Source organism: Elgaria multicarinata, chromosome 5, assembly GCF_023053635.1.
Source record: "Elgaria multicarinata webbii isolate HBS135686 ecotype San Diego chromosome 5, rElgMul1.1.pri, whole genome shotgun sequence".
NCBI lineage: Eukaryota > Metazoa > Chordata > Lepidosauria > Squamata > Anguidae > Elgaria > Elgaria multicarinata.
This window is the reverse complement of record NC_086175.1, coordinates 118,300,103-118,326,829: the sequence shown is the minus strand read 5'-3', so window position 1 is coordinate 118,326,829 and position 26,727 is coordinate 118,300,103. Positions and strand designations below refer to the sequence as shown.

The following is a 26,727-nucleotide window of genomic DNA, read 5'->3' as shown; positions in this document are numbered from 1 at the left end:
TAAAGAGAGTTGGAGTTAAGCTAAACACCATTCTGTTGTTGAAACCATCTTTATAGTCTTTCATGAATGCAGCCTATATTGCTTACTTATTCCCCTCAAGAGAAACGGGGTCATTGGGCTAAAAAGAAAACCCACAATATGAATAACTTGCATAGCCAGGAAAGAGAACTACAGCACTGGTTAAATGCAACAGGTGGCAACTTTGCCCGTAGAAGGGAATGTGACCTAATATTCCCCAGAGTCCCCTGTTCCAAGCAAGCTTTGCCACCCTTTGAAGATCTGCCTCTGCAAAAGGGCAGAGAGAGAGTCTTGGGAAAAGACTCTGTATTTCCCTTGAGGCATGCACCCTCCTCCCTGGCCTCCCCAGAGTCTTCACCAGCGCCTCCCCTGTCTCCTCCATTGCTCCATTAGAAGTAAGAAATTGGGAGGCAGGGTCCTGTAATGGTACAGAGATTGGAGCTCCCCACTTTCATTTATTTAGGAAATCAGGGAATACCAATCTCAATCCTCAGGTTATTACAATAATATATATCACTAATGAGAGTCATTAGATACATGGATTGTGTATGCCTTTTTGGTGCAATTATTTCCTATGACATAAGCATAGTTAATGCTATGAGTGTGTCTGTGGCAATAACTATTGGCAACACCTAGTTCTATTTTTCATTCTGTTCAGATTTAAGAGTTCTTTTTTTCTTTTTTGGTTAGGATTTTCTATAAGCAGTGCTGAACTAGAAGGTGGTTAACAAACCTAGACAAGGCAGAAATAATGGAAAGACTGCATTGGATTCCTGCATTGAGCAGAGAGTTGGACTCGATGGCCTTATAGGTCCCTTCCAACTGTACTATTCTATGACCGTGACTTGAGAGGTGTTATTATGCCTTTTCCTGATTTAGGTTGCATTTCTATGAGCCAAGTTTGAAGCAAGGCCAGTTTCCTTGTTCCTCTAGGAGCCGTAACTAGGAGCATTTTTTGCCCATTCCTGGACAGCAGGAGTGAGTAACGTGTAGTCTGCCATGGATACTTTGTCCCCCTCAATTCCCCCTTAGGGCCATACAAGTTGCCCACCCCTGCTGGAGACCAAGGATTTGTTGACAATGGCCAAGTTCTCACAATATACGCAGCACGTTCTGGGCACCGTTTGCTTAATTCCCTGCCTGGATGTGGCTTGTGGCTTGTGTCATCCAAACCTGGGCAGTATGGCTTGTTTGAGGAAGAAAGAATCCTGAAATAACCCAACAGCAAGGCATGGGTTATTTGAGGGTTGCTTTCCCCTCATATAAGCCATTCTGCCCTGGTTCATATGACATGACAAGCTGAGCCTAGTCAGAGAATTAAGCAAGTGGCACCGAGCACATGCCACAGCTTAAACAAGGCATAGTGGCTTGTTTAGCCAATGGTGATCGTGTGAACCGGGTCAATGGTTTGTGCCATGGTAATCTCAGACCAACAACTAAAATGGGTTCTACATGTGGCTGACTTGAATACTGTTCACCAGCTTTAGTCGGCACAGAATAAGCCTGCTTATCTGGATGTGTTAGACCATTAAAGACCTATTACACCTAGATTGGTATAATTGCATTTGCTTTGTATTTCCTTCTGGGAACGATGGAATGTGAAATTAGTCCAAAATAGCCTGGGTCTAGAGTATTTTTGGTACACTTCTTCCTACGTGTACCCCAACTGTTTGGAATAAGTTGGTAAAGTCTTGCTCCAGGTTCAATTTCATTATCAGGTGGTAGCAATAGTAGTTTTGAGCAGGGTATTGTTCTTGGGCATCATACCTTGGTGGCAGCACTTCTCTCCTGTCTAAATCCTGCCTTCCATGGTTTTTAGGTGATTTCTTTTGAGTGAATTGGTGAACAGGTGGCATTCGTCCAGCCTGGTTTAAGAATCCTACAAACCATGGTTGACAGGATTCGGGATGTACTGTATCCTCCCTCTTCCTTTCCTGACAGCTGGCTATGTTGGCTGGTGCTGATGGGAGTTATATAGTCCAAAACATAAGGAGAATGCAGGTTCCTGGTTGCCTACTACCTCTCATTTACTCAGTATGAACATCACAGCTTTTTCAAGCTGTTGTTGATTAAATGGATACTGTTGTTTTATACTGCTGTTTTTATATTTTTGATGGTTTTAAATTTTGTGTACTTTTTAATATTCACTGTTTTTAACTTTTGTAAACTGCCCAGAGAGCTTCGGCTATGGGGCGGTATATAAATTTAATAAATAAGAACAAGTCCACACACCAGAGGGACAGAGGAAAGACATAAGGTCTTAGCATATTCTGAGCCTTCAAGCCATGACTGAGAGAGTCCTCTGAACTAAGCAAATGTGTCTCTCCAGCTGATTTATATTAGCACTACTCTGTTAGACTTCCTGCCTCTCTACCATTTGATTCCATCTCAGCTGCCCAAAAAACAATTGGTGGTCACATGATACTGTTGAATTGTTAAAGTTTAAGGAGGTCTCAGACAGCTGTCTGCAGGGAGACTGCTTGGGAACCTTTTGTTATCTGCTCTGACCTTGCCAAAGAAGAGTAGGGTATAAGTGAAATGGAAATGATAAACAAATGCACACAGATAATCTACTCACTTTGAAAGAGCCTACAATCGGGTCCACCCAATTGCATTAAGCCAGTAAGTGTTCAGGTCTAGGGGAGATTTGCCCATTTTTGGCAAATGGGAGTTTTATATGTCTAACCAAAGGTCACAGTTGGTGCCAGTTGTGGTGTTCCACTTGGCAGTGGAATTCTGCCAGTTTCTAATGATGGCAAATAACATTAGTTAGGCTTTCCAGGATTGTACTGATAATTTGGCTTTAAGACATAGTTCTCTTCCATTTCTAGCAAGGATATAGACATACAACAATACCCATTTTACTTCTTGAGAATCACACACTTACAACAGGATTCAGCCTTGGCATTGATGGCTGTGTTCCTAGACTGGGTTGGGTCCTCATGCTAGTTCTGCATGTTTTTGGCAGTCAGGATGATGCCCAAAACGAAGTAACTGGACCAAAGCTATAGCTGGAAACCACATATTTTACATTTGGAATTGGCACTCCGGCTGTAAATTAAAAATAGTAGTAAACCATAGCTTGAATCTGTTCTATGGAATGCTTCCTTCAAATTGTATCCCTTATCTTCGTTCCTGGTGTTTAAGGCCCAATAGCTAGCACTGTTTCATGAGGTAAGGCTACACATGTTATCTCCCAAGTCATAAAACTGCTTACCTCCCAGACCGTCTCTCTCTCTCTCTCTGAAAAGACGTTGGTTGTGGAAATTGTAATGTGAGACGCAAGCCGTGTAAGGAGCCAGAGATATCCCTCTGAAGAGCAGAATCTGTACTAAAGGAGTAAGAGCCAAACTCTTTGTAAACAACATGAACCAGGCAGTTCAAAATATTTAATTTGGCTCTGGGACGATCCCAGAGAAATCGCTGATAAGTGTTCCACAAATGTGCATTAACTTCATCAGCGGCTCTAACTTTTAGCATTCATATTTCTCTATCTTATTGGGATTGTGGGTGGTATCTGAGGCACTTTTTCCAGCAAGTTACTCTGTGTGTTTGAAATGAGAGAGTGAGAGGATTAGATATTACTTTAATGGATGTTTATTGAAAAAAAAGGATTGTGAAAGTCATCTAGAACTGTCATCGCTTCCTTTTTAATGAAGACTGAAAGCAGCTAATGAGGACTAACTTTTCAAAGTGTTCATCAGCAAGGTTTTGAAAGTATATTGCAACCTGAATTAAGGGATATCAGCAAGTGGTCTGCATTGTCCACTAAAATAGTCTGCAAAGCCATCATAGCAAAAATAGTTTTAAATAGTGGAAAGTTCTTGCCAGAATAAAAAATAATAATAGTTTTGGAGCTGTATTGGCTATCAAATGTGTGTTGCAAAATGTGCATTAACGTAGCAATACCTATGCATTACCCAGTGCCACTTGTGCTTTTTGCTTATCCCACTCGTTTCTTCTATCTGCACTGAAGTGTAGAAACAGTTGAGTTTTAATACAGCAACCCCCACTGTGGCAGTTATAAAATAAATAAATGTGTTCGCCTACAAACTAGAATGAGCATCTTGAAGTACGCACATATTTTTTTAGAAACACTATAAAATCATAGAATAGTAGAATTGGAAGGCCATCGAGTCCAACCCCCTGCTCAATGTAGGAATCCACTTTAAAGCATACTTGACGGATGGTTGTCCAGCTGCCTCTTGAATGACTCTAGTGTGGGAGAGCCCACAACCTCACTTGGTAACTGGTTCCATTGTCATACTGCTCTAACAGTCAGGAAGTTTTTCCTGATGTCCAGCTGGAATCTGGCTTCCTGTAACACGAGCCCATTATTCCTTGTCCTGCACTCTGGGAGGATCGAGAAGAGATCCTGGCCCTCCTCTGTGTAAGTATTTGAAGAGTGCTATCATGTCTCACCTCAGCCTTCTCTTCTCCAGGCTAAACATGCCCAGTTCTTTCAGTCTCTCCTCATAGGGCTTTGTTTCCAGACCCCACTATACTGCCTTATTCCCCATATTGTGGGATTTACCAAACTATGTTGGAGCCATTGGCTATATTGGAAACTCGTGTGTGTCTGTCTGATGTGGCACACCTTTCAGGAGCTTGCCTGTAATGTCATTCTTCTTTGGAAGACGTGCTGCGTCACATGTTACAACTGCTTTGTTAAAGCAGTCAGATTTCTAATCCTCTCTGCTCTTTCTATTCCTGGAATTCTCAGTAAGCAGATTTGAGGAACTGGAAATGAGGCAAGTAATAACATTCTGGCACTATAGTCTTCTTTCTCTTTTCTTTTTTAAAAAAAGCAACTCTTGCATTAGCTGACTTAACGCTCATTGCCGATTCAGTGTAAATGAGTCACTTTATAAAAATAAGGTTACTGATATTTAGTTGAATATTAAAATCTATGTTGAATGTAATTGGCCTTTTTAATAGTGAATCTCCTTAATTTCTCCATTTCTTCTCCATTGATTGGCCCTATAGCAGCTTCCTCCAACCTGGTGCACTCCAGGTGTGTCAGACTACACTTCCTGTCATCCCTGACCATTGACCATGCTGGCTGAAGCTGATGGGATGTAGTCCAAAAGTTCTGAAGGGCACCAGGTTGGGGAAGGCTGCCTTATTGAATCACTGAATGGAGATAAAATTCCCCAATCAATTATCCCCGGAGAACAGTCTACCTAGTAAATTCTGATTGTTTGGGGAGGGGGCATTAATGAATAAAAAAGTCTGCCATATTTTGCCATTCAAATGATATTGCCTTATAAAAGGGAATATTTCAAATGATTACAAACTGAATAGCTGAATTACAATGCACTCATGATTTGCTCTTTTGCATGGTTATTTTGCCGTCAGAAGTCATTCCCTTCTTTTAGACATGCATATAAACAGTTAAATGCTTCCCCCTTCCTTCTATGGTCAAATTTGTATTATGAAAAATCCTTTTATATAAAAGTCCTAATTATACTCCCAAATAGCATTGGAAACACAAAAACATGTTGAAGATTGGCTGCATTCAGAGCTAATGCCATCTCCTGTATCCCTATCCTAGAATTTCAGCTAAGAACCATCTCTGTTTTTCCTCCTAAACCAAAGCGGTTGGAACATGTATTGTTTGATGGCAGACAAGCATTAACTGGCAAGGGTGCTAAAAGCTACTCACAGCCAGGCCCAAGGGGTTTTTTGTGTACTTCCCAGCAGGATTCTTTTTGGCCTTGAACACCAAATCTGTGCCATTTCACAGAATCCTTTTGAAATGCTCCTCTGTTTTAAAAGCAGTTTAGCATATGCCATGGGGGACCTGCTACTCATGAAACACAACAGCAGTCCTAAGGGCATGCTGAACGAATGGTGCAATTCTTTACATCCTAGCCCATGGCTGCAATAGTTGGGGGCGTATTTTGTGAAGGGCCGTCATCTGGTGCATTATGTTTAATGCTCGTTTTCTAATTGATTGTTGAAATCATACAGGATTTTATTGTGATTGTGTATTGTCTAAACTCCTTATTCTGTTTTGTCTCAGCCACATTGATCAGACAACCACATGGCAGGATCCGAGGAAGGCCCTCCTTTCCCAGATGAATGTTACAGCTCCCACAAGTCCTCCAGTGCAACAGAATATCATGAATTCAGCAACTGGTAAGGAGAAATCGACAAATCTTCAAGGAAGTTGCTATAAGTAGTTTAGTATTTTATAGTATCACCCAAGTAAAGTCTGTCATTACTAACTTCCACAAATGGTCCATAGAGAAAATGGATCCTAAATAGGTACTCTGCCATATAACTGCTGTATATTGATGCTTCTCCTGAGTCAGTGGAACACTCAATTAAAAACAATATGTATAAATAGGCATTCATATTAGGGTAAATTCACAATCAATAAAAAAGCGTGATACAAGTTATGCAAACAAACATGTTTGAGATATTCATGTCTGCTTTTGAACACTGTATCTTCAAAATTCAAAGTTTGGCCCTGTTCAGACAACATGCTAAACCATGCTGCTTTACCACAAAATGTTTAATGGAATGCATGAATTCCATTAACCATTTTGTGGTTAAGCAACATGGTTTAGCATGTTGTCTGAATGGGGCCAATATTTTCAAAATTCTCTAGTTCCTACATGTTAGTTAACATTACTCTCTTTATCTGATTTCCCCTTTTTCATCTTAGACCCTTCTCTGCTTTTTACAGTTTGTATTTAAATCTTGACGCATCTCTCCCCTATCTGTTCTTCTTGCTGTGAGTTCAGTGAGATTTTCCTGATATTTGGCTTCTTGTGCAAGTCTTTTGAAAACCTCGACACTTGTTTTCCTCCATCCTTTTTTGGCTGGTGGCTCCAACAACACAGGACACTCTTTTATGAGAGTCAGTCTCTCATTCAAAAGAGCAAATATATCAACTAGATCTAGGGCCTTGTGCAAACATATTGTTGCATCATCACTTAAGTGATGGAGAGAACTCTGTGGTATCCTGAAAAATGTCCGAGTCAATGCTAGTTATGGCTAACTTTTAAATCAGTGTTTGAAACTGGTTTCAAACTCCAATTTAAAGCTAGCCATGGTTAGGGTTAATATTGGTGCACCTGTAATGTTTAAAAGCAGAAAGCTGGGATTCTGAACAGGAAGAGAGATAAGTCTGTGAAGCCATGATGTGATCCCCTTTACTTAAACAGATTGAGAACTTTTCCTTGGAGATCTCTGCCTATTCTTCCTGCCCAGTTCCCCATGTGTGTTAGTTTGGTCACTACCTGATATGTACTGCAGAGATCTAGACTGGTGTTTCAGTAAGTACTGTCTACATGGCATTCTTAGAGTAGATATGTTTGTTCAGCATGCTTCAGTCCTTGCAGCTATTAGTCTTTCAACTATCTGAAGGGGTTGTGGGGTTGTGATGGACTGTACCCCAGACCATTGACAGCTTGGGTTCTCTATGCTCTGCTGTTCGTTCCCTGGAGGCAAAAGCCAAAAAAGGAAAACCCCAATAGAGATGCCAAAAAATACCCAGAGGCAAAGGGGTGGAACTAAGGATGTAGTTTATTCAAAACCAAAATCCAATGCATTTCGGACCTTAAGGGTCCTTCCTCAGGGTAATCTAAGAAAAATAATATATGTATATATATAATATTTTCAAAGTCACATAGTCATCATTGTTAATCAAAATAGTTTTGCCAGTGTACATGAATATGATAAAATTATAAATAGTTACAAGTAAAAAAACATAAAAATGGTAATAGGCTCAAAATATAGAAAACAATTTTCATCTTATCACATATAGGAACATAAACATACTCACTCGAAAAACGCAAGATGTTACTTCTATTTCGTACCCAAGGTCTCCTATGCTTTGATAACTCCAAGGAAAGACGTGGCGTATTCGAACACACAATAAGTAACAGCTGTTTCCAATTACTTCCTGTGTGTTCAAATACCCCACATCTTTCCTTGGAGTTAGCAAAACATAGGAGACTGTTGGTACAAAATAGAAGTAATATCTCGCATTTATCGCGTGAGTATGTTTATGTTCATATACGTGATAAGATGGAATTTGTTTTCTATATTTTGAGCCTCTTATTACCATTTTTATATGTTTTTTACTTGTTACCAACTATAATAACATATTCATATACACTGGCAAAACTGTTAAGAATGATGACCATGTGACTTCGTAAACATTATTTTTCTTAGATTACCCTGAGGAAGGACCCTTAGGGTCCGAAACGTGTTGGATTTTGGTCCAGAATAAACTACATCCTTAGTTCCACCCCTTTGCATTTGCTAGAGGGACAGAGCAAAACAGCTTTCTGTGCCATTACTTTTCTCATTGTGTACCCACTTCCTGTTTTATCTAAACAAATTATACAGGACCATAAGATACCTTGTCTCTAAATTATATTTTAATTCGTAATAGTCTAATGAATTTTGGGTTGAGAAATGGCTACACCATTACACAACTGCATTTTTAAAACTGTTAATATCTGGTATCCCAGATTGTGAAATTTCATGGCTTAAATAAAACTATTAATGAAATGCATAGAGATTGAATTTGTTGATCATTTTTAAGAGCTCAGATACTTCAGGAAGTATTGCTTGCTAAAACTTTAATTTTTGGAGTTGACATCCCCTCTCCCACTGAACCAATCTGCCCATCAAGCTGTTGTTCAAAAATCTATAGAGTACTAAGGTAGATGAATAAGTTCAATCAGTTGCTGTATGTAGTGGAAATACACATAAAAGTTTTAATAATAATTTTCATGTAGGCTGCTTGCTGATCTCAGAATTCAGATTCTGAGAATGCGAAAGCCTCCCTAAATACGAAGTTGGTTCAGGCTAAAGTTGGCAAGCCTCTGTGTAACATCAGAGAAGGTAAGCCAGTGGCAGCTAGAGCAAGTATAACAAATCTGCTTGGCAATAACCATTGTGACCCTGGAGAAAATCAGTCCACAGGGCACAAGTTATCTACCTTAAAGGTAGATCTCTACCTTAAAGGTAGAGATCTCAATAATGTAGAGGAAGCTCATTGTGACCCTTGATATATGTGCCCTTTATTATGTTAAGAATATTTGTGCCAATGTGCAAAATATTTGTATATTTGTAGCCTACATGTAGCTTGGTCCATGTAGTGCCCCTGTTGTAAGGTTTGGGTAAGAGTCAAAGGGGGAAGAGCTACCTTGCCCTGAAGAAAATGTCTTGGGCTAGTAGTAAGTAGCTTGACCATCCCTTCCTGCAGACAAAACACAGGAAAGGGCATGTATATAGCCCTGAATGTAAAGGAAAGGATCCTAATTAATATAACTCGTCTGGATAACATCTTGGTGCTTGTTGTTGCCCGCCCCTTACTGTGAAGATAGATTTGTATGCCTCAATATATTTGTATGATCTTCCCCCCCTCTTGAGTTAATAAGATAAGTAATCTTGTGGGATTCATAAACAACCAAATTATATTGTTCTAAGTGGTTAAAGTTTGTCCATAAGGCAGTTAGTCATCTACTGCTTCAGTTTCCTGGCACTGAACGTTTGTGAAGAGGTGATCTAGTTAAAAACAAACAAAAAAACTGTATGGTTTGATGGATTGTTAACCACAAACAGCCCAGAGTTCACAACCCAAAGACAAACCATGGGTTCTCTCAAACCATAATAAACCATAGTGCAGGGTTTGCAGATAGTGACAACCCATGATTCAATGACAACCTGTACTCAGCCCATATTGATCCCTACTCTGGGTTGTCGTGATGTGAAAATCAGGCTTTTGTGTACTGCAGTTTTCATAGGTCAAATATAATTTGTGAACTACCAATTATGTAATTGGAAACACCAAATTCCATAGTCGTTTTTTGCAATTGTATTTTGCAAAAATTGGTTGTAGTTTGCATTGTTCTGTTTTTATTCTTCTGAACTTTAAATTTGGCAGGCATTGTGGCAATATCTTTGGGAAGCTAAAAAATTTCCCAAAGGTACTGATGATGGTTGCAGCTTTTGCTGTGGTCCCTCAAGAGTGTGGATTGAGGGCAGATGGAAGAGAAAGTTGTCAAAACGTCAAGAGGACAGTTACAATTATATTTGCTGCCCACACCTATAGAAAGAGGAGAGGCTTACATTTTGAATAGTAGTTGATTGTGAGGGAATGGGGGCACACCTGGAACCAAAGCAGAAGACCAGTTTGAGAACTACTGAACTAATTTATCCATTAAAATAAATAAAACAGAATTGTGGTTTGTTTGCTTTTCCTTTAAAGCCCTGCATTTGGGAAGTGATGATACTTCTAAAAGGCTTCCTGGTAACCTTTTGTGCATGTAGTAACGCATACTGCTAGTCTAAAAAGCAATTCCCTGCTAACAAATGGGTTGCTCTTAGAATTAGTTGTCCTTCCTAAGCTTGAAAATGAACTGTGATGCTCATGAGTAGCGTATTACAGTTAATGGATGGTATAGGAGTTCTTGGCCCCAGATGTAGTTGTGACTGACAGAGTAATGCATGACCTAACTATGCATAAGATTCAGAAATTGTGCTGGGAAGATGTAGTCTTGCACATTTTGTGGAGCAAGCTTGTGGCTGAAAGCGGGTGGTAGTACAACCACAGGTGTAGCCTCCCTCCTTGCAGACTTCGTCTGCATTAGATGATGCCGCCTCCTATTGGTAGAGATCCACAGTGGGGTTGAATCTAGTAAAAATAGGTCAAAAAGTAGATTCTTATGCTGCTTTGTAAGAGAAGCAGGGCCAATTCTTCTTTGCCTTTTCTATTATAGGCCTGTGCTATTATTTGTGGGGTGGGTGGGTTACTACTTATGCATTGCAGAACTTAATGTGGGAATGGTGGTGGTATCCTGGATAAAGTGTTTGATTTATTCAAATTCCTGCTTAGCCATGCAGCTTACTCGGTGATGTTGAGATAGTCACAGTCTTTCCGATCTTAATTCTTAAAATAATACTTCACCATCCATGTATATGGATGCTTTTATTTATTTATTATTGCATTTATATCCCGCCTTTTTCCCTGCAAGGAACCCAAGGTGGCTTACATAATCATCATCCTCTCCACTTTATCCTCACAACAACAACCCTGTGAGGTGGATTGGGCTGAGAGTGTGTGACTGGCCCAAAGTCACCCAGTGGGTTTCCATGGCTGAGTGGGGACTAGAACCCAGATCTCCTGACTCCCAGTCTGACACTCTAGCCACTACACGACACTGGCTTGTAGCATGAGAAAATGTTGGGGTCTGGGCCTCAAGTAGGTCACAGTCGGAGAGTTGACCATTGAAAGAGAACAGATGGAATATTGGGGTAGGAGAGGTTAAAGTGCACAGGAGAGGTTACATAGATTTTGTCGCACTAGGTGAAGTCTGGGAAAGTTAAGAGCTTCATGTGCAAGGTAGATTTTGAAGAGGGGTTTCAATAAAGCAGGTGATACTGGATGGATATTTGGGGAGGGAATTGAAGGTTAAGGGAGAAGGAAACCTTCAGGCTCCTGAAGATGATTAGAGTGTTGGAGGTGCAAAAGTTTGTGGACAGGGTTATGTGTCATATAACGTGAAATACCGGTTTTGCTCTCCTCCTTTTTATGTTTTATGGAAAGGCAGTGTACAAATATTGCTAATAATCCTTCCTCTCTACTGTCCCCTTTACACCTCTCATTTTGTGCTCTCTTGGGTGGTCTTTCTAACTTATGAGTTCCTTTCTCTGCTTTGGGTGAACAACTTTGAAAGCTTATTAGTTAATCATGTTCACTTTCTTCATAATCTGCATACATTTACATAATTAATGTGTGGGTTTGGAATTTGCTTTGGAACTAAGTGGAGCATGTTCTTCTGTGATGTCTCACTACTGAACATTGGCAATGCTCATTAAAATAGGACACTGCAGTGAAATAGAACACTGCACTTCCCAGCCAATAAACAAATGCTTCTATGAATAATAGTCTATATAGTTCTTTTAGTGTACAGAATGTTTTATAGCTTCTAGTTCATCTGTGCTGTCATCAATCTTGTGAGAAGTAGGTGATTACTTTTCCCAGACAGTAAGGGAGAGAGAATGATTGGTCATGGACTAGTGAGTCCATGGCTCTGGTCTCCTAAGCCCAAGTCCAGCACAGTATTGCCATGGGACCATACTTGCCCTCACTGAAATACTAGAGCCTCTTTATTAAAAGGAGTTATTAGTGTTCTAATATTTTTATATAGCCATCCCAATTATATCTCACCATAACATTAAAATAAAGTATAACATTTGAGGAGGAGTAGGGCTGGTCCAAGACATTTTTCTGCCTGAGGCAAAGGATAAGATTTGCACAGACACACACTCCCAATTCCACATGCAGAAGTGAACTTCAGTGTCAGTTGAATTTTACTAGTGACAGGAGTCTCCCCCTCCACCACACCCTCAAGAAGGCTAATTTAGAGGGATCAGGGAGGACTGTGTGGCTTACACAGGTCTGTCCTCCAACAGAGGGGAATTGCCTGGCGACTCTGGAGGAATGCCTTGGTGGGGGGACTACTGCTGCATGAGGCGTTTCCCTCACTCTGCCTAATGGTAGGGCTGGTCCTGAAAATTAAATGGACACAAAGGCAACCAACAGCAGATATTTAAAATTCCAGAAATACAAATGGTCAGCCACTTCTACAAGGTGATATGGGAAAAACAAAGATGGAAATACTTGCTTTGTATCAGTCAGATTATGAGGCCCTTGACACAGGGAATGGTCTCCTGTATATGTAATGACCACTACCTGTAAGCCCTTGAAATAGGGAAAATCGAGAATAAACAAAAGATAGTGTGATTTCTAGGGTTCTTTGAAATTTTCCCTCCAGATGTGTGGAATAAGTGCTTTACTGTAACACAGCTTCTCTCTCTGTCCCCCAAACCCTCAGAGGTATTAAGAGACTGAAACTATTAGTTTCATGTGTGCTGTGTGCTGTGTAGATTATTTTGGGTTTCTTTTTTTAAAAAAAAATAACAAAAAAATAAGCTAACTTTTTTAGCAGGGGCAAACCAGAGCCTACTATGAATTGCTTCCTTCTGTGTTACAGGCCCGCTCCCTGATGGATGGGAACAAGCCATGACCCAGGATGGAGAAATTTACTACATAAACCATAAGAACAAGACCACATCTTGGCTAGATCCAAGGCTTGACCCACGCTTTGGTAAAAGTTCCTCTCGCTTAAGACTTTTTTTTAAAGTCACTTTTGTGCTTAGGTGGATATAATCCTTTTAAACTGGAAGCCTGTAACAAAAGACTTGGCTGACAATTTCAAACTAACTTGTGAAACCCCCACCTATTCACCACCATGCCTCCAGCTGTCTTGTGCCAGCACATAACCCTCCTGTCCCTAGACAGTGGATGTAGTCTCTTTCTAGTCCCCTCTTCTCATTGACTCTGTTCAGACAACACCTAAGCCACATTGGTCAAGCATTTTGACCTAAACGTTATGGCTTAGCATATCATTTGGACCATGACTTAGCGTATCGTGTGAACCATTTCTAACCATGGTGGCTACATAACCATGGCTTAAACGCACTCACTAACCATTTGCTGCAAAAGGGTTAGTGGCCTAACCATGGCTTAGCATGTTGTCTGAACAGGTCCACTGACACCATCACCTTTCCTCTGCCTTCTTGCATCTGTTTCTCAGATTCGTATTTTGCAGGACGCTATAATAATATTTAGCATTTGTGCAGTGTTGGTCATACTGTACCTACATTGTCAATTATTTCAATGACCCTGTAAGATTAGGTCAGTATTATCATCCTGTTGCAGATGTGAGGCTTGGGATATTTAATGATGGCTTGTCTAAGGGCACTTGGTGAGTTTAGGATAAATGCAAAATTTGAGCAAGGAATGTCTTAGTTCATGATTTGGTCTCGAAGTCTATATGGTCTATACTCTAGAGGAAGTAGGGACAACTGAACTGCATTTTGAGCCCTCTTTCCACTCAGCTTTTCAGATTTCATCTTCCCTTCCCCTACCTTCCCTCTTCCACCCAGTTTTCAGGACTCAGTCTCAAGCAGCTCTGATTCCGTCCCTTCTGCCATTCAGTACATGACTTTCCTTTAGCTGATTTTCCACTTCTTGCACAGCAATTATATTGGCAACACGTTTGCGTGTCCCTTCCACTCAGAAGTTGAGGTCATGATGAATATTCAGTGACTTCACAATAGCTCAGACAATAGTTGGCATGCAGGGCTAAGATACAGAATGCAACCAGGTAACACCAAGATTCAGGATTTTATAGGGCCGACAATTTTTGTTGCACTCAAGGAGTTACTTGGTAATATAAATACTTGCAGTTTTGCCCACATTAATAAAAAATATGGCAACACTTGTTTAAAACAAAGCAATTTAGAGGACCTTGTATTTTCTATAACAATCTATATAAGAGCTCCTTAATAAATATATTATAGATAAAGCTTTGGAAACTTACATTTCTTTATAACAAAGAACTTTGTCTCTACTATGTTGTTGGTTCCTCTCTTGCTACATAACTGTTGCCTCGTTTTATATGTGGCATCCGTGTATGCATGTGTGTAGGTATGGCATCACTGGTGCGGTGTATAGCTAGGCCCAGGAAATGATTTGAAGACATGTGATGCTGCTGCATTGCTAAAGATAAGCAGGTCTCCGCCTGGGCAGTGCTTAGATGAGACATTGCTTGAAAGTGTTATGGAAGCTGCTTTGAACTTCTTGAAGAATCAACAGGATATGTGCAATCACCATAAATCGGGGATGGGGAACCTCCAGCCTCTGGACCAGATGAAGTCTGCTAGGCTGTTTCATCCAGGCCATTGAGGCCTGGGTAGAGGCCTCTCCCCTAAAGCACTGCCCCTCAGAGAAGGATGCATTAAGAAAGGAGAGCAATCCGGCCACGGAGGAAAAGATCCTTCAGAGTTAGATCACTCTGCACAAAGAAAACTGGCAGTTCCTTTCCTCTGTGCAGAGAGAAAGGAGAGCTGTCTGGTTGTGGAGGAAGAGACCCAGCTGGAGTACTGCTTTTTCTCTACATGAAGAAAACAGCAGCCCCCTTTTCCATGCAGAGGGAAGCATGAATGGGTGTGTGGGTGACAGAGCAGGAGTGGCAATGGGGTGGCCCTACCTACTGCTGCCCTGGAATCCTCCGGGCAAAAAAGGATCCCTACCCCTGCCATAAATTGACAAAGGTGGGTATTTTAAAAAGTAGACTCTCTATTGGCTGGTTCTAGTTGATTAGAACTATATGCCTGTTTAGGCAGAAATATGTAGCACAGTGATGTTGGCAAGAAAGATCTTTGTGTCTTTCAAACTTCAATCTTGGCCTTAGCGTAGCTAAATGAAAATAATATCCAGATCACTCAATAGGTCAGCCTGAGGGGTGTACAGACGGCTTTGAAGCTTTACAGGGTTTTTAACCTATCAACAGCTGTGACCCTCTTTGGGGAGAGGCATTAGCTCTACAAATGCCATAGAATGCATGTTGTTGGAAGACGTGTTAGGTTGTGATTTTGAGTATTAGCCACCATTCTAATATTTGTATGAATATTTTTGCATTAAATAAAACTTCGGCCTCACAAGGTATAATTAATAACAGCAAAATTTTAAAAGCTCTCTGTGCAGAGAGAGAAGAAGGTTGAGGATTGCAAGGGAACAAGCAGGCTTGGGAGTTACTCAGCCAGTGAAACACCATACCAGCACCCTGCCCTGTAACTTATTAATTGTGTCGCTCAACATAAGCAAAACTTTACTGCTGGAAGTGGAGGGTGATGCAGCACACCCATGTGGCATGAAGGAATGACATTAGACTACCAAAACACCTACTAAATTTGAGGTGCTATGCACATAATATAAAATAATAATAATAGGGAAGTGCAACAAAATATTGCAATGTGTCCTGAGACGCTAACAGGAGTGCTATTTTAGGCCTATTTTTTAGCCTGGAGCAGGAGCCCTGTAGTCATGTTCAGGATTTCTAGGGGAGGGGGAGTTTCAGGAATATATTATGGAAAAGGGACCCCTTTTCCACCCTTTTGAAACGTTTACCTGCTGTGCTATCTACTGCTAATGAGGTCAGGTGTGGGGCTGCCTGCCAGCTCCAGACCTGACTGCCTTATTACTATAGAGCAATAAATAATTCTCCCAAATGGAGGGATGTAAACAGTGAGGTCCCACAGGGATCTATATTGGGACTAATGTTTTCCAAGTTCTTCATAAATGATCTGGAATTAAGAGTAAGCAATTTGCTGATGTCACTAAATTATTAAATGAAAGGAATTACAAAGAGCTCCAAAAGGATTTCTCTAAACTGAGAGAACGGGCATCAAAATGGCAAATGTAGTTCAATGTAAGCAAGTGTAAAGTGACGTACATTGCAGCGGAAAATTAACTTTATATATATGCTGATGGGATCTGAGCCTAGTGGTGACTGACCCAGAAAGACATTTTGAGGTTGTGGTGGAGAGCTTGATAAAAATGTCGACCTAGTGTGCAGCTTCTGGAGGGTGGGTGGGAAAGCAAGCTCTATGTTAGGCATAATTAGAAAAGGAATCAAAATAAAACTGCCAACATCTTGGCTTTATACAAATCTATTGTGTGACTGTATTTTGAATAATGTGTACAGTTCTGGACATTGCACCTAAAAACAAATATTGTAGAGTTGGAAAAAGGACAACTAAAATGACCAAGGGGCTGGAGCAACTCCCCAGTGAGAAAAGGTTAATAACATGTAGGACTGCTTAGTTTAGAAAAAAAGATAAGTAAGGGGAGATATGTACAAAATTAGAACTTGAAGTCATCCCACAAAACTGTTTGGTGCAAGGTTCAGCAGAGATAAAAGGAAGAACAGCTTCACACAATTCTTGGTAAATATGGAATTCGCTTCCACAAGAGGTAGAAACGGCCACCAATTTGGATAGCATTAAAAGGACTTAGACAAATTCATGGAGGCGAAGCATAACAATGGCTGTTAGTCATGATGGCTGCCTCCAGTATCAGAGGCAGTATGCCTGTGTACACCAGTTGCTAGGGAACACAACTGGGAGAGTGCTGTTGCACTCATGTCCTACTTGTGGGTTTCCCACAACCACCTGGCTAGCCACTGTGTGAACAAAAGGCTGGACAAAATGGACCCTTGGCCTGATCCACCATAGTTCACATATTCTTAGCAGGAGTGCAGAGGCATCTGTGGCGTCCTTTTGTTCCTGCTCTCTGCTTCCTGAAAGTTCCGCATAGTGTAGGGAAGAGAGAGTTTATAAAAATTTCATGGCATGTATTCCACCTCATCCACCCGGCCTGGAATCCTGTTAAGGATTCAAAAGGCTGTGCCCCCCCCCCTCCATTTTCCTTTCCTTTCTCTTTAAACTGACATCCTCAACAGAATGCTGCATTTCCAAACACCCAACTATCCAGAAATGCTCTGCAAAGCTCCACCCACATCATGTGTATCACTGAGTTTGTTGGATGGGCGTATAGGTGGAGGTGCAAGATAGTTGGCATAATGGGCCTGTGGCTCATTGGTTCTTATGATCACTGCTTGTGGGGGTGGGAGGTGGAGTAGAGATGGTGGCCAGCATAGTCTTTTCCATTCCATTATTACCACTTGCTTGTGTTACTTGGAGAGATGTTAGGCTGAAATTTTACAGAGCTGTTTTATAGCTGGGCTGAATAATTGCAATTACAGTTAAACTGGAGGTATGTGTTAAGAGACATTTGCTGCCTAATGGCCGTCTAAGCATAATTTCTAAATGGCTTGAAATGAGATAAAATAATCTTTGAGGTGTAAGTAAATGGAACAATGATATTGTGCCCAAAGAAATATAGACTGGTCTGTGTTCTAAAAGGATTTCATATTTTATCACTTTAAGCTTAAGAGAGAATTGCTACAAAAGAGCATACAAGATAGCTTAGCACCATTAAATTCTGTAGAAGAATCAGAATAATAGAGTTGGAAGGGAGCTTTTAGGCCATCGAATCCAACCCCCTGCTCATTGCATTCCACCTCAATGCAGGAGTTGAAGATAAATGTTGGTACCTTTACCTAATACTGGTGAATTCATATATGGTTATTCTGTAATAAGACAAAACATGAATAATGGTGAGAACCACATGAAATTTGTGAACCCATGCCATTCCTATTAACGACAGCAACTTCATTTATATACAGTTTTGGAATTCCAATAGGAAATAACAAAAATGTTGGAATACAGTCACATCAGCCAAATTAAATGCTTATCAGAAATATGATTTTTGTACTATTTGGAAGCCAGTTATTGAATATTTGTGTGGCATTAATTACTTCCTTAGTCTAATATGACTGAAGTTGCTGTTTGAGAACTAAGGAGTTGAGGATAATCTAAGTTAGGAAAAAATGCTATTCATTCATATTTCTGTAACATTTGTAATATTTGATATTCTGTAATTGAGATATTTGTACATTAAATAAATTTTTAGAAGTACTAAATTGTGAATTTTAGACAACTTGTCTAAACCTTTCTATAGGATGCATGTTCCTATCTAAATGCATGCTATACTGGTCAGGATTGTGTAATATTCAAAAGCAGAATGTTTGTGCAGGAATACAAGGAAGGTTTGTTTTCAGTATAACAAAAAATGCTCCATTTTATGTTTATGGATGCCTATGTTTCAGCTGTAAGATCTTGACTGTGATGCTTTGGGCTGTCCAGGTTGCCTTCCCGCAGAATGTATGCATACATTATTTCAGATGTGTTAGTGTTCGATGTCCCATAGGTTGTATTTGAGCAGTGTGCACTCCATTTTAGCATTGCAAGTAAGCTCTGCAAAAGTTCCTATCTCACAAACTATGTTACTATCCTACTTGACTGTTCTTGATTACACACACACACACACACCCACCCACCCAAGTCATTTGTGTTACTGGAGTGGATTTTAAAAAAATTGTTTTCAAAACATTGGTTTTGATTTTTTAAAGAAGTTCAGTTGTGTTCCATAATAACCTGGATTAAAATAAGTACAATGCAAACAAACTTGTTAAAGTCTACACTAATAACCCCTTAAAACTTAATTCAGCAATTGCAGAATTAAAAGGTTAATAGATTTACACAGCAGAACAATAAAATGAAACCAGTGCCAGTAGAGCCAAGTTCCAGTGATTTCAACCACCACCACCAAATAAATGCCAGTGATTTAAATGCCTGGGTAAATAAAATATATATTTGCCTATTGCCAAAATGTTTTTGGAGCAGGTGCCAGACAAGCCTCCTTGCGGGGAGCGTACCATAGATAGGGATACTACAACTGAAAAGGCCTGCTCTAAAGTCAGCACCTACCAAGCCTCCAAAGGCAGGTGAAGAAAAGGTCTTCAGAGGGTGATCTTATCTTGCAGGCAGATTCATGCACAAGAAAGCAGTCCTTCAGGTATTTTGTAGCTGTGACCATAATTCTAAAATAATTTAAGAAGTGCACCTTCGTCCGTTTTTGTTGTGGGAAGCAAGCCATGTTTGGCTGTGGGGAGTGTACTTCTCCCGGGAAAGAGTTAGTGATCTGCAAAGTATCACATCTGGGCCATGTGTTGATGATCTGAAAAGCAACTTTTGTTTTGTTTTGCTCCTTTTTCCCATGCAGTTGTTGTCTGCTCTGCCCTCCTCCTCCCTACCCTTACTTGTGAGAGTTGTTAAAAACTATCTGGAATAAAGAGCTAGTGCAAAGGTCACAAGCTGGAAACATCTCCCTTCTGGAAACTCACACTGTGTTTGCTGTAAATAATGGTGTCTCTTTGCTTTGAGGGTTGCAACTACTTGTCTTAAGCATTCATTCCATCATCTCCTAAGACACAAACGGGTGCATTGGTTCAAATCGAAAGCCTCAGTATCCAAAAAAAGAGATGCATGCAACCGTTTTATTTTTTGAACTGCGTAGTTTCCCTGTTTGGGCCCACGGTGTGTGCATAGTCGAGACAAGATTGAGTAAATGCTAGAAGGATTTTTTAAAAAACAAAACATTATTTTGTGGTTGGATTTTTAATCTGTTCCAGGCCTTTTCAGTCAAAAAGCTCAACTGAAGGGGGCAGGAAAAGAGAAACTTAAGCATGTGGGCTTCTCTGATCTGGGGTGATGGCAAATCAGAGACAGGCTTTCTGGAAACCTTAACTTGTACGTTGTAGTGATGGTGGCGTTTCAGCTTTCACGTATTTGTGCCAAGGAAACTGTTCGGCTTGCAACCTTCTCTTGGCTGACCTCTTCCAGCTTGCAGCGTACATTGAAAATCCAAAATTAGTGACTTGGATCCTAACTTTCCTTCCATGAACAGAATAGAGTTTCATGTTCACAATTGGGTCTTTCCACAGTGCCTCCCTTTTCCCCCCTGCATCACCTGATATGGGATGGGATATGATGTGGGGAGCTAAAATGGAAGGGGGAGGAAATAGTTCTCCCCACTCCTTACTTGAATAGAGGAACAATTTAGGATAGAAGCCACCATGACAGGAGTGCTTATTACCAGAAAGAACCCTACCCTAAGGCCAAGGCAAGGTGGTCATCTCTGGCAGTGGCTTTTGCATGCAATGAAGGCTGAAAGAGTGAAACACAGAATTGACCCATAGGGACACAACCTACTAGAAAGTTCCCCTGTAATGCCGCATTGATAGATTTTAGTTAGGAGAATATAGGTGAATTTCTTGGTGGGTTATGGGGTAGGATCTGGATTTTCCATGTGAGGCAAATCTGTTTTGTTTTGTTTTAATTACTCCTGCCTCTCTAGAAATGTCTGCTTACAACTCTAGGTTAAAGGTAGAGTGATTCAGAAGCTTTTCTCTAGGAAGAGATTTATAATTTTGCTTTTAAGGATCGAAGGTCTTTTCTGTAGCATAATTATTTACATTGCCATCACTGAAAAAAAGTCCCAGGTGATTCTGTATTTAAAGAGCCAAGGAGGAGAATAAATGTCACAGTAAACAGAACTAAACTCCCTCCTCCCCAGAAAGCCTCTACTACGTAAGATATAGAACTTAACCAAAATAAGCAATGCAATAGTATGTGCTCCGTTGTTCAAATATTTTGGAACAGAGAAATCAAATGCATTGGGTCTTGGTGATCATGAAATTCCTCTTCCTTGCCAGCTAGTGAGATTAATAAGTGGTCCATTTCCCTATATTCTTACTGGACAATACATTGGTAATGAAATAAGGCATTTTGTTTGCATGTTCTACCTTCTTTTAATTCAGCTGTTTAGATGCTGAGAAATTTCAAAATTATGGTATGTGCTAAGTGTGCCACACTTTTTTTATATACCTTGTAACTTTGTAGAACCATTACATAGTTGTTAGTAAATAATATACTTAGGGAAGAGTCCTATGGCCACATAAGATTCTTTGGTTTCTAAGAACCAAGGTCAGAACTAGGGCTCTGACCTCAGAGCCAGAAACCACTCTCCCCACTTCCTTGTAGCCAGCACAGTTCTTGTTGTGCCAGTTACATCTCTGCATTTAGAAATGGAGCATGGAAGTGGGGAGAGACTCAGATGCTGCTTTATGCAGCTTCCGGTTGGGTCTCCAGGCTCCTTCCCTTCCTTTCCCTGAAGCTGTACCTAGATCACTGAAATCTAGGCAAAAATGTAGGGTGGCTGGAGCACAGAGGAGAGAATCCCCTCCATTCTCCAGCCACCCTGCATAGGATAGTTGGCAACCTCCCAATTTCAGAGGCTGATGACTATCCGGATAGGACTGTATCCTTAAATGCTGTGTATTATTTATTTTGACACTCATAGAATAGTGGAGTTGTAAGGGGCGTTTAAGGCCATCGAGTTCAACCCCCTGCTCAGTGCAGGAATCCACCTTAAAACATACCTGACAGATGGCTGTCCAGCTGAATCTGGAATGCCTCTAGCTTTCACGTATGATATAAAAAGCAAATTCCTGGAATGTATGGCTGTGCAGATACGAACGGTTTCTAGTAATATCTCAGAGGTCAGAGGGGATCTGAAGTTGAGTTCCAGATGTGGAAAGGTGTGTCTTCTTTATTCTGTACCTAACAGAAGCAGAAAGCAAATTTACATAATTTTAGGTGCAGAACTTGGATTTTTAAAAATCTGAATAAACACATGCTTAATTATAGATATATAATTATATTGCAATAGTTCAGCTCTAAATAACTGTTTTGCGTAGCTTGAAAGAAAGCCCAAGTTATGCTTGACTCACAACTTCAGCTTCTTTTAATATCCAGCTGCAGCAGGCAAGCTGAAATAAAATAAAATTTTAAAAGTGGTATACCACATTCTAAAATACAGAGTGATCTTTCAAGTGCAGGTGCCTTTATGGATTCATATTAAAGGCTTCTTTATTTGCAGTTGTCTTCGCACAGATTGGAATAGCCCTTAGTTGAATACAGCAAAACCGTGAAGGGAAGTTACACAGGGGTCAAAGTTGGACACATTATGTCCTCCCTCCCTGTCTGAATGAAGCCGCACTCACGGACATTCATAGGGATGGCCGCCATGGTTCATCCCTGTAACCTCCTGAATAGGTGTTGCCCCACACCAGCAGTGAAGAGCAGCCATGGAGCTATCACTTGGACTCATCCCCCCCTTGACTTTAGGATGGGCCTGTTCAGACAACACGCTAACCTATGCTTAGGCTGCTAACCCCTTTTGCAGCGAATGGTTAGTGAACACCTTTAAACCATGGTTATGTAGCCACCATGGTTAAGAATGGTTCACACAACACACCAAGTCATGTTTCACATGGCAAGCTATGTCATACTGTTTAGCTCAAAATGCTTAACCTCAATGGTTTAGCATGTTTGAGCAGAATCACTGTATTGCTGTGGTGTGAGAGCCAATGTGGTGTAGTGGCTAGAGTGTTGGACTGGGAGTCGGGAGATCCGGGTTCTAGTCCCTACTTGGCCATGGAAACCCACTGGGTGACTTTGGGCCAGTCACAGACTCTCAGCCCAACCCACCTCACAGGGTTGTTGTGAGGATAAAAGTGGGGAAGAGGAGGATTATGTACGCCGCCTTGGGTTCCTTTCAGGGGGGAGTAAAGGTGGGATATAAATGCAATAATAAAAATAATAAATAAAATTGCTTGCAAGGCTATGTGTTGGTTAGGGAAGTTTGCCACCTAGAGACTGAAGATGATACTGCAGGCTCCAAAACCACAAACACGTTAAAATTAATGCATTACAACAACCAAACAGAGCTTTTGGTTCTCTAGGTTTCATTATCTTGGAACTGTGGTGCTGGCAAACAGACAGATATCGTATTTTATTATAATAGATAAAATTTAGGGGGCAGCATTGGAGGGATCCCCCAATGGGTATCATTTTAAACCAATATTAAAGATTGGACAAAATGTTTGTGGATTTTCAGCTCCACAAATACTGTGTAAAAGATTTGTATGCCATTTTAATTACACTTGTTGGTGAAAACTTCTGTTATACTTGCGTAGTAACACAGATTATAAACTGACAGTTTAAGTTGGTGTACCATGCTGATGCTGCAAAGTTAAACAGCTTAGTCATAAATTCTGTTATGCCTTCTTTGTGGCGAATACAAGAGGACCAGTTCTTAATTGAATTATACAAACAGTGAAAGCCTTATGTAAAAGAAGCAAAAATTCCTGGGATCTGCCTACGTCTATTCTCCATCAGATGCTGTATTAAATTAAGAAATTGCCCAATTTTGCATTGTTTCAGATATGAGTGGCCTTAAATACTGTATTATAGAATATGAATAGAAATAGGAACTTTTTCCCTGACATGTTAGCTCTTTCTGGGCATGAGAGTGTTTATGGAAACATTCAATCATGTGGTTTTTACATTGGCATTCTGAAGCCATATAGAGATAGGAGGACTCTAACACATTATTGTTTATTAATATGTTGTTTGTCTTAGTGCAAAACTAGATGACAGTACTGTAAAGCCCAAACTCCTGTGATCACAATGAATTTGTCTATGGAGATTGACTTTCGGCTTTCTAGTTTGTCCATCCCTGGCATTCAACATAAAGAGCTTAAGAGTCCAGAGCAAGAGAATTCTCAGTTCTTTGTCTAATAGATTAGCCTGCAATCCCATGTACAGTTTCCTGGGAGTAAAGTCCATTGAATTTAGTGGGCCTTGCTTCTAAGCAATTATGTGTTTCTGCTGTACACTTCATAACCTTGTTTTTGGTGTGGTTCTTGCCTGTGAGCAGAATAAAAAATATATATAGTGTGTCGTTTCTGATCGGATAGAAAGGAGTTAGGTATGCCTAGTACCTTGGTTCTGAATATAGAATATTCGTAAAACAAGAAATGTACTACAGCCAGTTTGCAAATATACAGTAGATAATTGACAAGATCATATTCTGTTTTAAAATGGCCCTTGCTGAAGTGTATAACTGTTTCAAGAAGCATAAGATAGGTAAACTGTGTATTAAAAGGGCTGTTCCCTTCACCCCTTGTTCCAAATCCCCCTTTCCCCCCAATTCCCTCTTTCCCTTGTGAAACAAAAGACATTTGTTTGTCTGCCTGTGAGGTCTTCGCTACTTGCCCCATGTGTGGATGTAGAGCCCCATATTTAAATGCTTTCCTGATACCCATGAAAGTAAAGAACAGGAAATGGGTAAATCCAGGTTCTAGCAGATAAAGGAAGTTATTTTTGCCTTCCCCCTTTCAATTTAGGTAGTGTTTAAAAATGAGCTAAGTATTTAAAGATCTTTAAAAGCTTTTCTTCAGCCTCTTGAAGTGGCATTGAAAGTACATAAAAACAAGGTTGCTCCTTGTGAAGGTTGCACAGCTAAGGCTTTATTTGTATGGCTTTTGTTGTGCTAGATCCTCTCCTTCAATTAGTCACGAATTCTCCTCCCTTTCCCTCCCACCCACCAAGTACCGCTTGCCAGGTTGAATGTTCAGTTTATTGCACAAACAAATAAATGTTTCTGAAGGCTATACCTCTGGCTGGTCATTTAAGAGATATTTTAATCCTAGGAAAATCCCTTAATTTTCTTCCTTGTACTTCATTTGCAGACTGACGACCGCAGTCTCAAGTGCACTCACAGACACTTTTCAGATTTGCATTTGGAACATATCCTCCTGCATTTCTAAAAGGCTTTTCTTTTTCCTTAAAATTATGACAGTCCTGTGACTCTCTCATTTTACAGATGGAGAAGGTGTTGAGGCCCCAGAATGCTCTTTGCCAGTGCCCTGTGCTTTTATTTGTCTTCGTAGGAGACGTTCCTGGAGGAATTGTGCTCATAAACGTTAATCATTGTGCATCTTAGAACTGGAAATATGTTCAAAGAATTGAAAGTGTTTGGTTATTTTTGCCACATGCCTATAAATAGCCTGGATTTGATCTACAGCCCAGTAGAGCTGGCTGATGGTTGTCTATTTACAACCGAAATGGAAACTGGCACAATTTCTACTTGAGCCTATATTTATCGTAAATGTATTTAGTTTCTATGACCTAGGAGCAGCCCAGTTGGCTAAAACGTGTAATCGGAATAGCAGACGTGCTGCCCACGTGCTTCGTTAGTTTAAACTTACTTTGAGAATTCTGGATGTAAACCAAATTGTGAAGTGAGCCTCCCTAGGGAGAAGCTGTCAACTCAGTGTCCTGTTTTCTCTCTTTCCAGACGTCATAGGTCTGAATTCAGTTTGTCCGTCCCCCCCTTTTATTAGACCATTCTGTTCTGGTTGAAACTCTGTTCAAAGATAGTTCAGCTATAGAGTAAGAGATGAATCACTAAATATTTAGTATGTCAAAATAACTGTATATATTATGGCCTCCTTTTGATTCTGAGGACCTCCTTTTGATTCACTCATGGAAGGTTGCACATGTTATGGTGGGGCCTTTGAATTTCAGGGTATAAATCTTCTAAATAAATTTTATCCATGGGTGGTATGAGCAACTGCTTTTGAACTTCTCCTGAGTTTCAAAAGTGACTTTTTGAGCAATGCTCTTTTGAAATTCGCTGTGCAGTTTGCTGGATTGTGGTCTATGTTATCTGATAGGACACTTCAGTTCTGTGATCTTGTTGGTTAAAGTTCTTGTGTGTGTTGATGGAACCCAAAAAACACAAACACAACTCAGGGCAGGGAAGTTAATAGGATTTGCCTTTTTCATAGAATGTTGGCATTTAAGCAAGGATTTCTCCCCCCCCCCCTTATTTTAGGTATCTTTTGTATTTACCAACAGGAACTACATATCTTGCTTATTTTCTAACTATTTGCTTTCTCTGTTTTCCATTTCCACTTTTACTTCTGAATATATCACACAGCAATGTAATATGAGTTGCTCAATTAACATAAAATAAAATGCAAAGGGGCAAAACATGTAAGTCTTCTAGTTAGAGGACTCTACTCTAGTCCTGATGGCTATGTCCAATATCAGAGGCAGTAAGTTGCTGGAGAACGTGGGTGGTAGGGTGCTGTTGCACCATGTCCTGTTTGTGAGTCGCTGGTCAACAGCTGGTTGGCCACTGTGGGAACAGAGTGCTGGACGAGATGGACCCTTGGTCTGATCCAGCATGGCTCTTCTTATGTTCTTACATTGAGGTAGGTAATCAGAAGAGACTGTCCGGTTTGAAGCATACAAGCAAACAGCTGCTTTAAATCCAAATTATGTGAGTGCAGAAGCTCACTGTATCAATCACACCATCCACAGTTAAAAACAGTCTTCCTACTAAATTTGTGTCATGACACATGGTGAGCAAATACACTATACTCCAGTGGCTTGTTCTGTAGAAGAGCCTTTCTGCGGTTTGGATTTACAGCAACCGTAACACAGATATTTTGGTGA

At 40.4% G+C, this 26,727-nt stretch overlaps 1 protein-coding gene across 4 annotated transcripts in view; it reads left to right on the top strand.

Moving 5' to 3' along the window:
- The window catches only part of YAP1 (Yes1 associated transcriptional regulator), a 451,661-nt gene that overhangs the window by 41,565 nt on the left and 383,369 nt on the right, over nt 1-26,727 (top strand). For all 4 annotated transcript variants that reach the window (XR_010025488.1, XR_010025487.1, XM_063127126.1 and 1 more), the window contains exons 3-4: nt 6,044-6,159; nt 13,041-13,154. Coding sequence is in view for 2 of the 4 variants with exons in the window: in XM_063127126.1 (XP_062983196.1) it covers nt 6,044-6,159; nt 13,041-13,154 (230 nt within the window). In the remaining 2 variants the exon portion in view is untranslated. The remainder of the gene's footprint in view (nt 1-6,043; nt 6,160-13,040; nt 13,155-26,727) is intronic.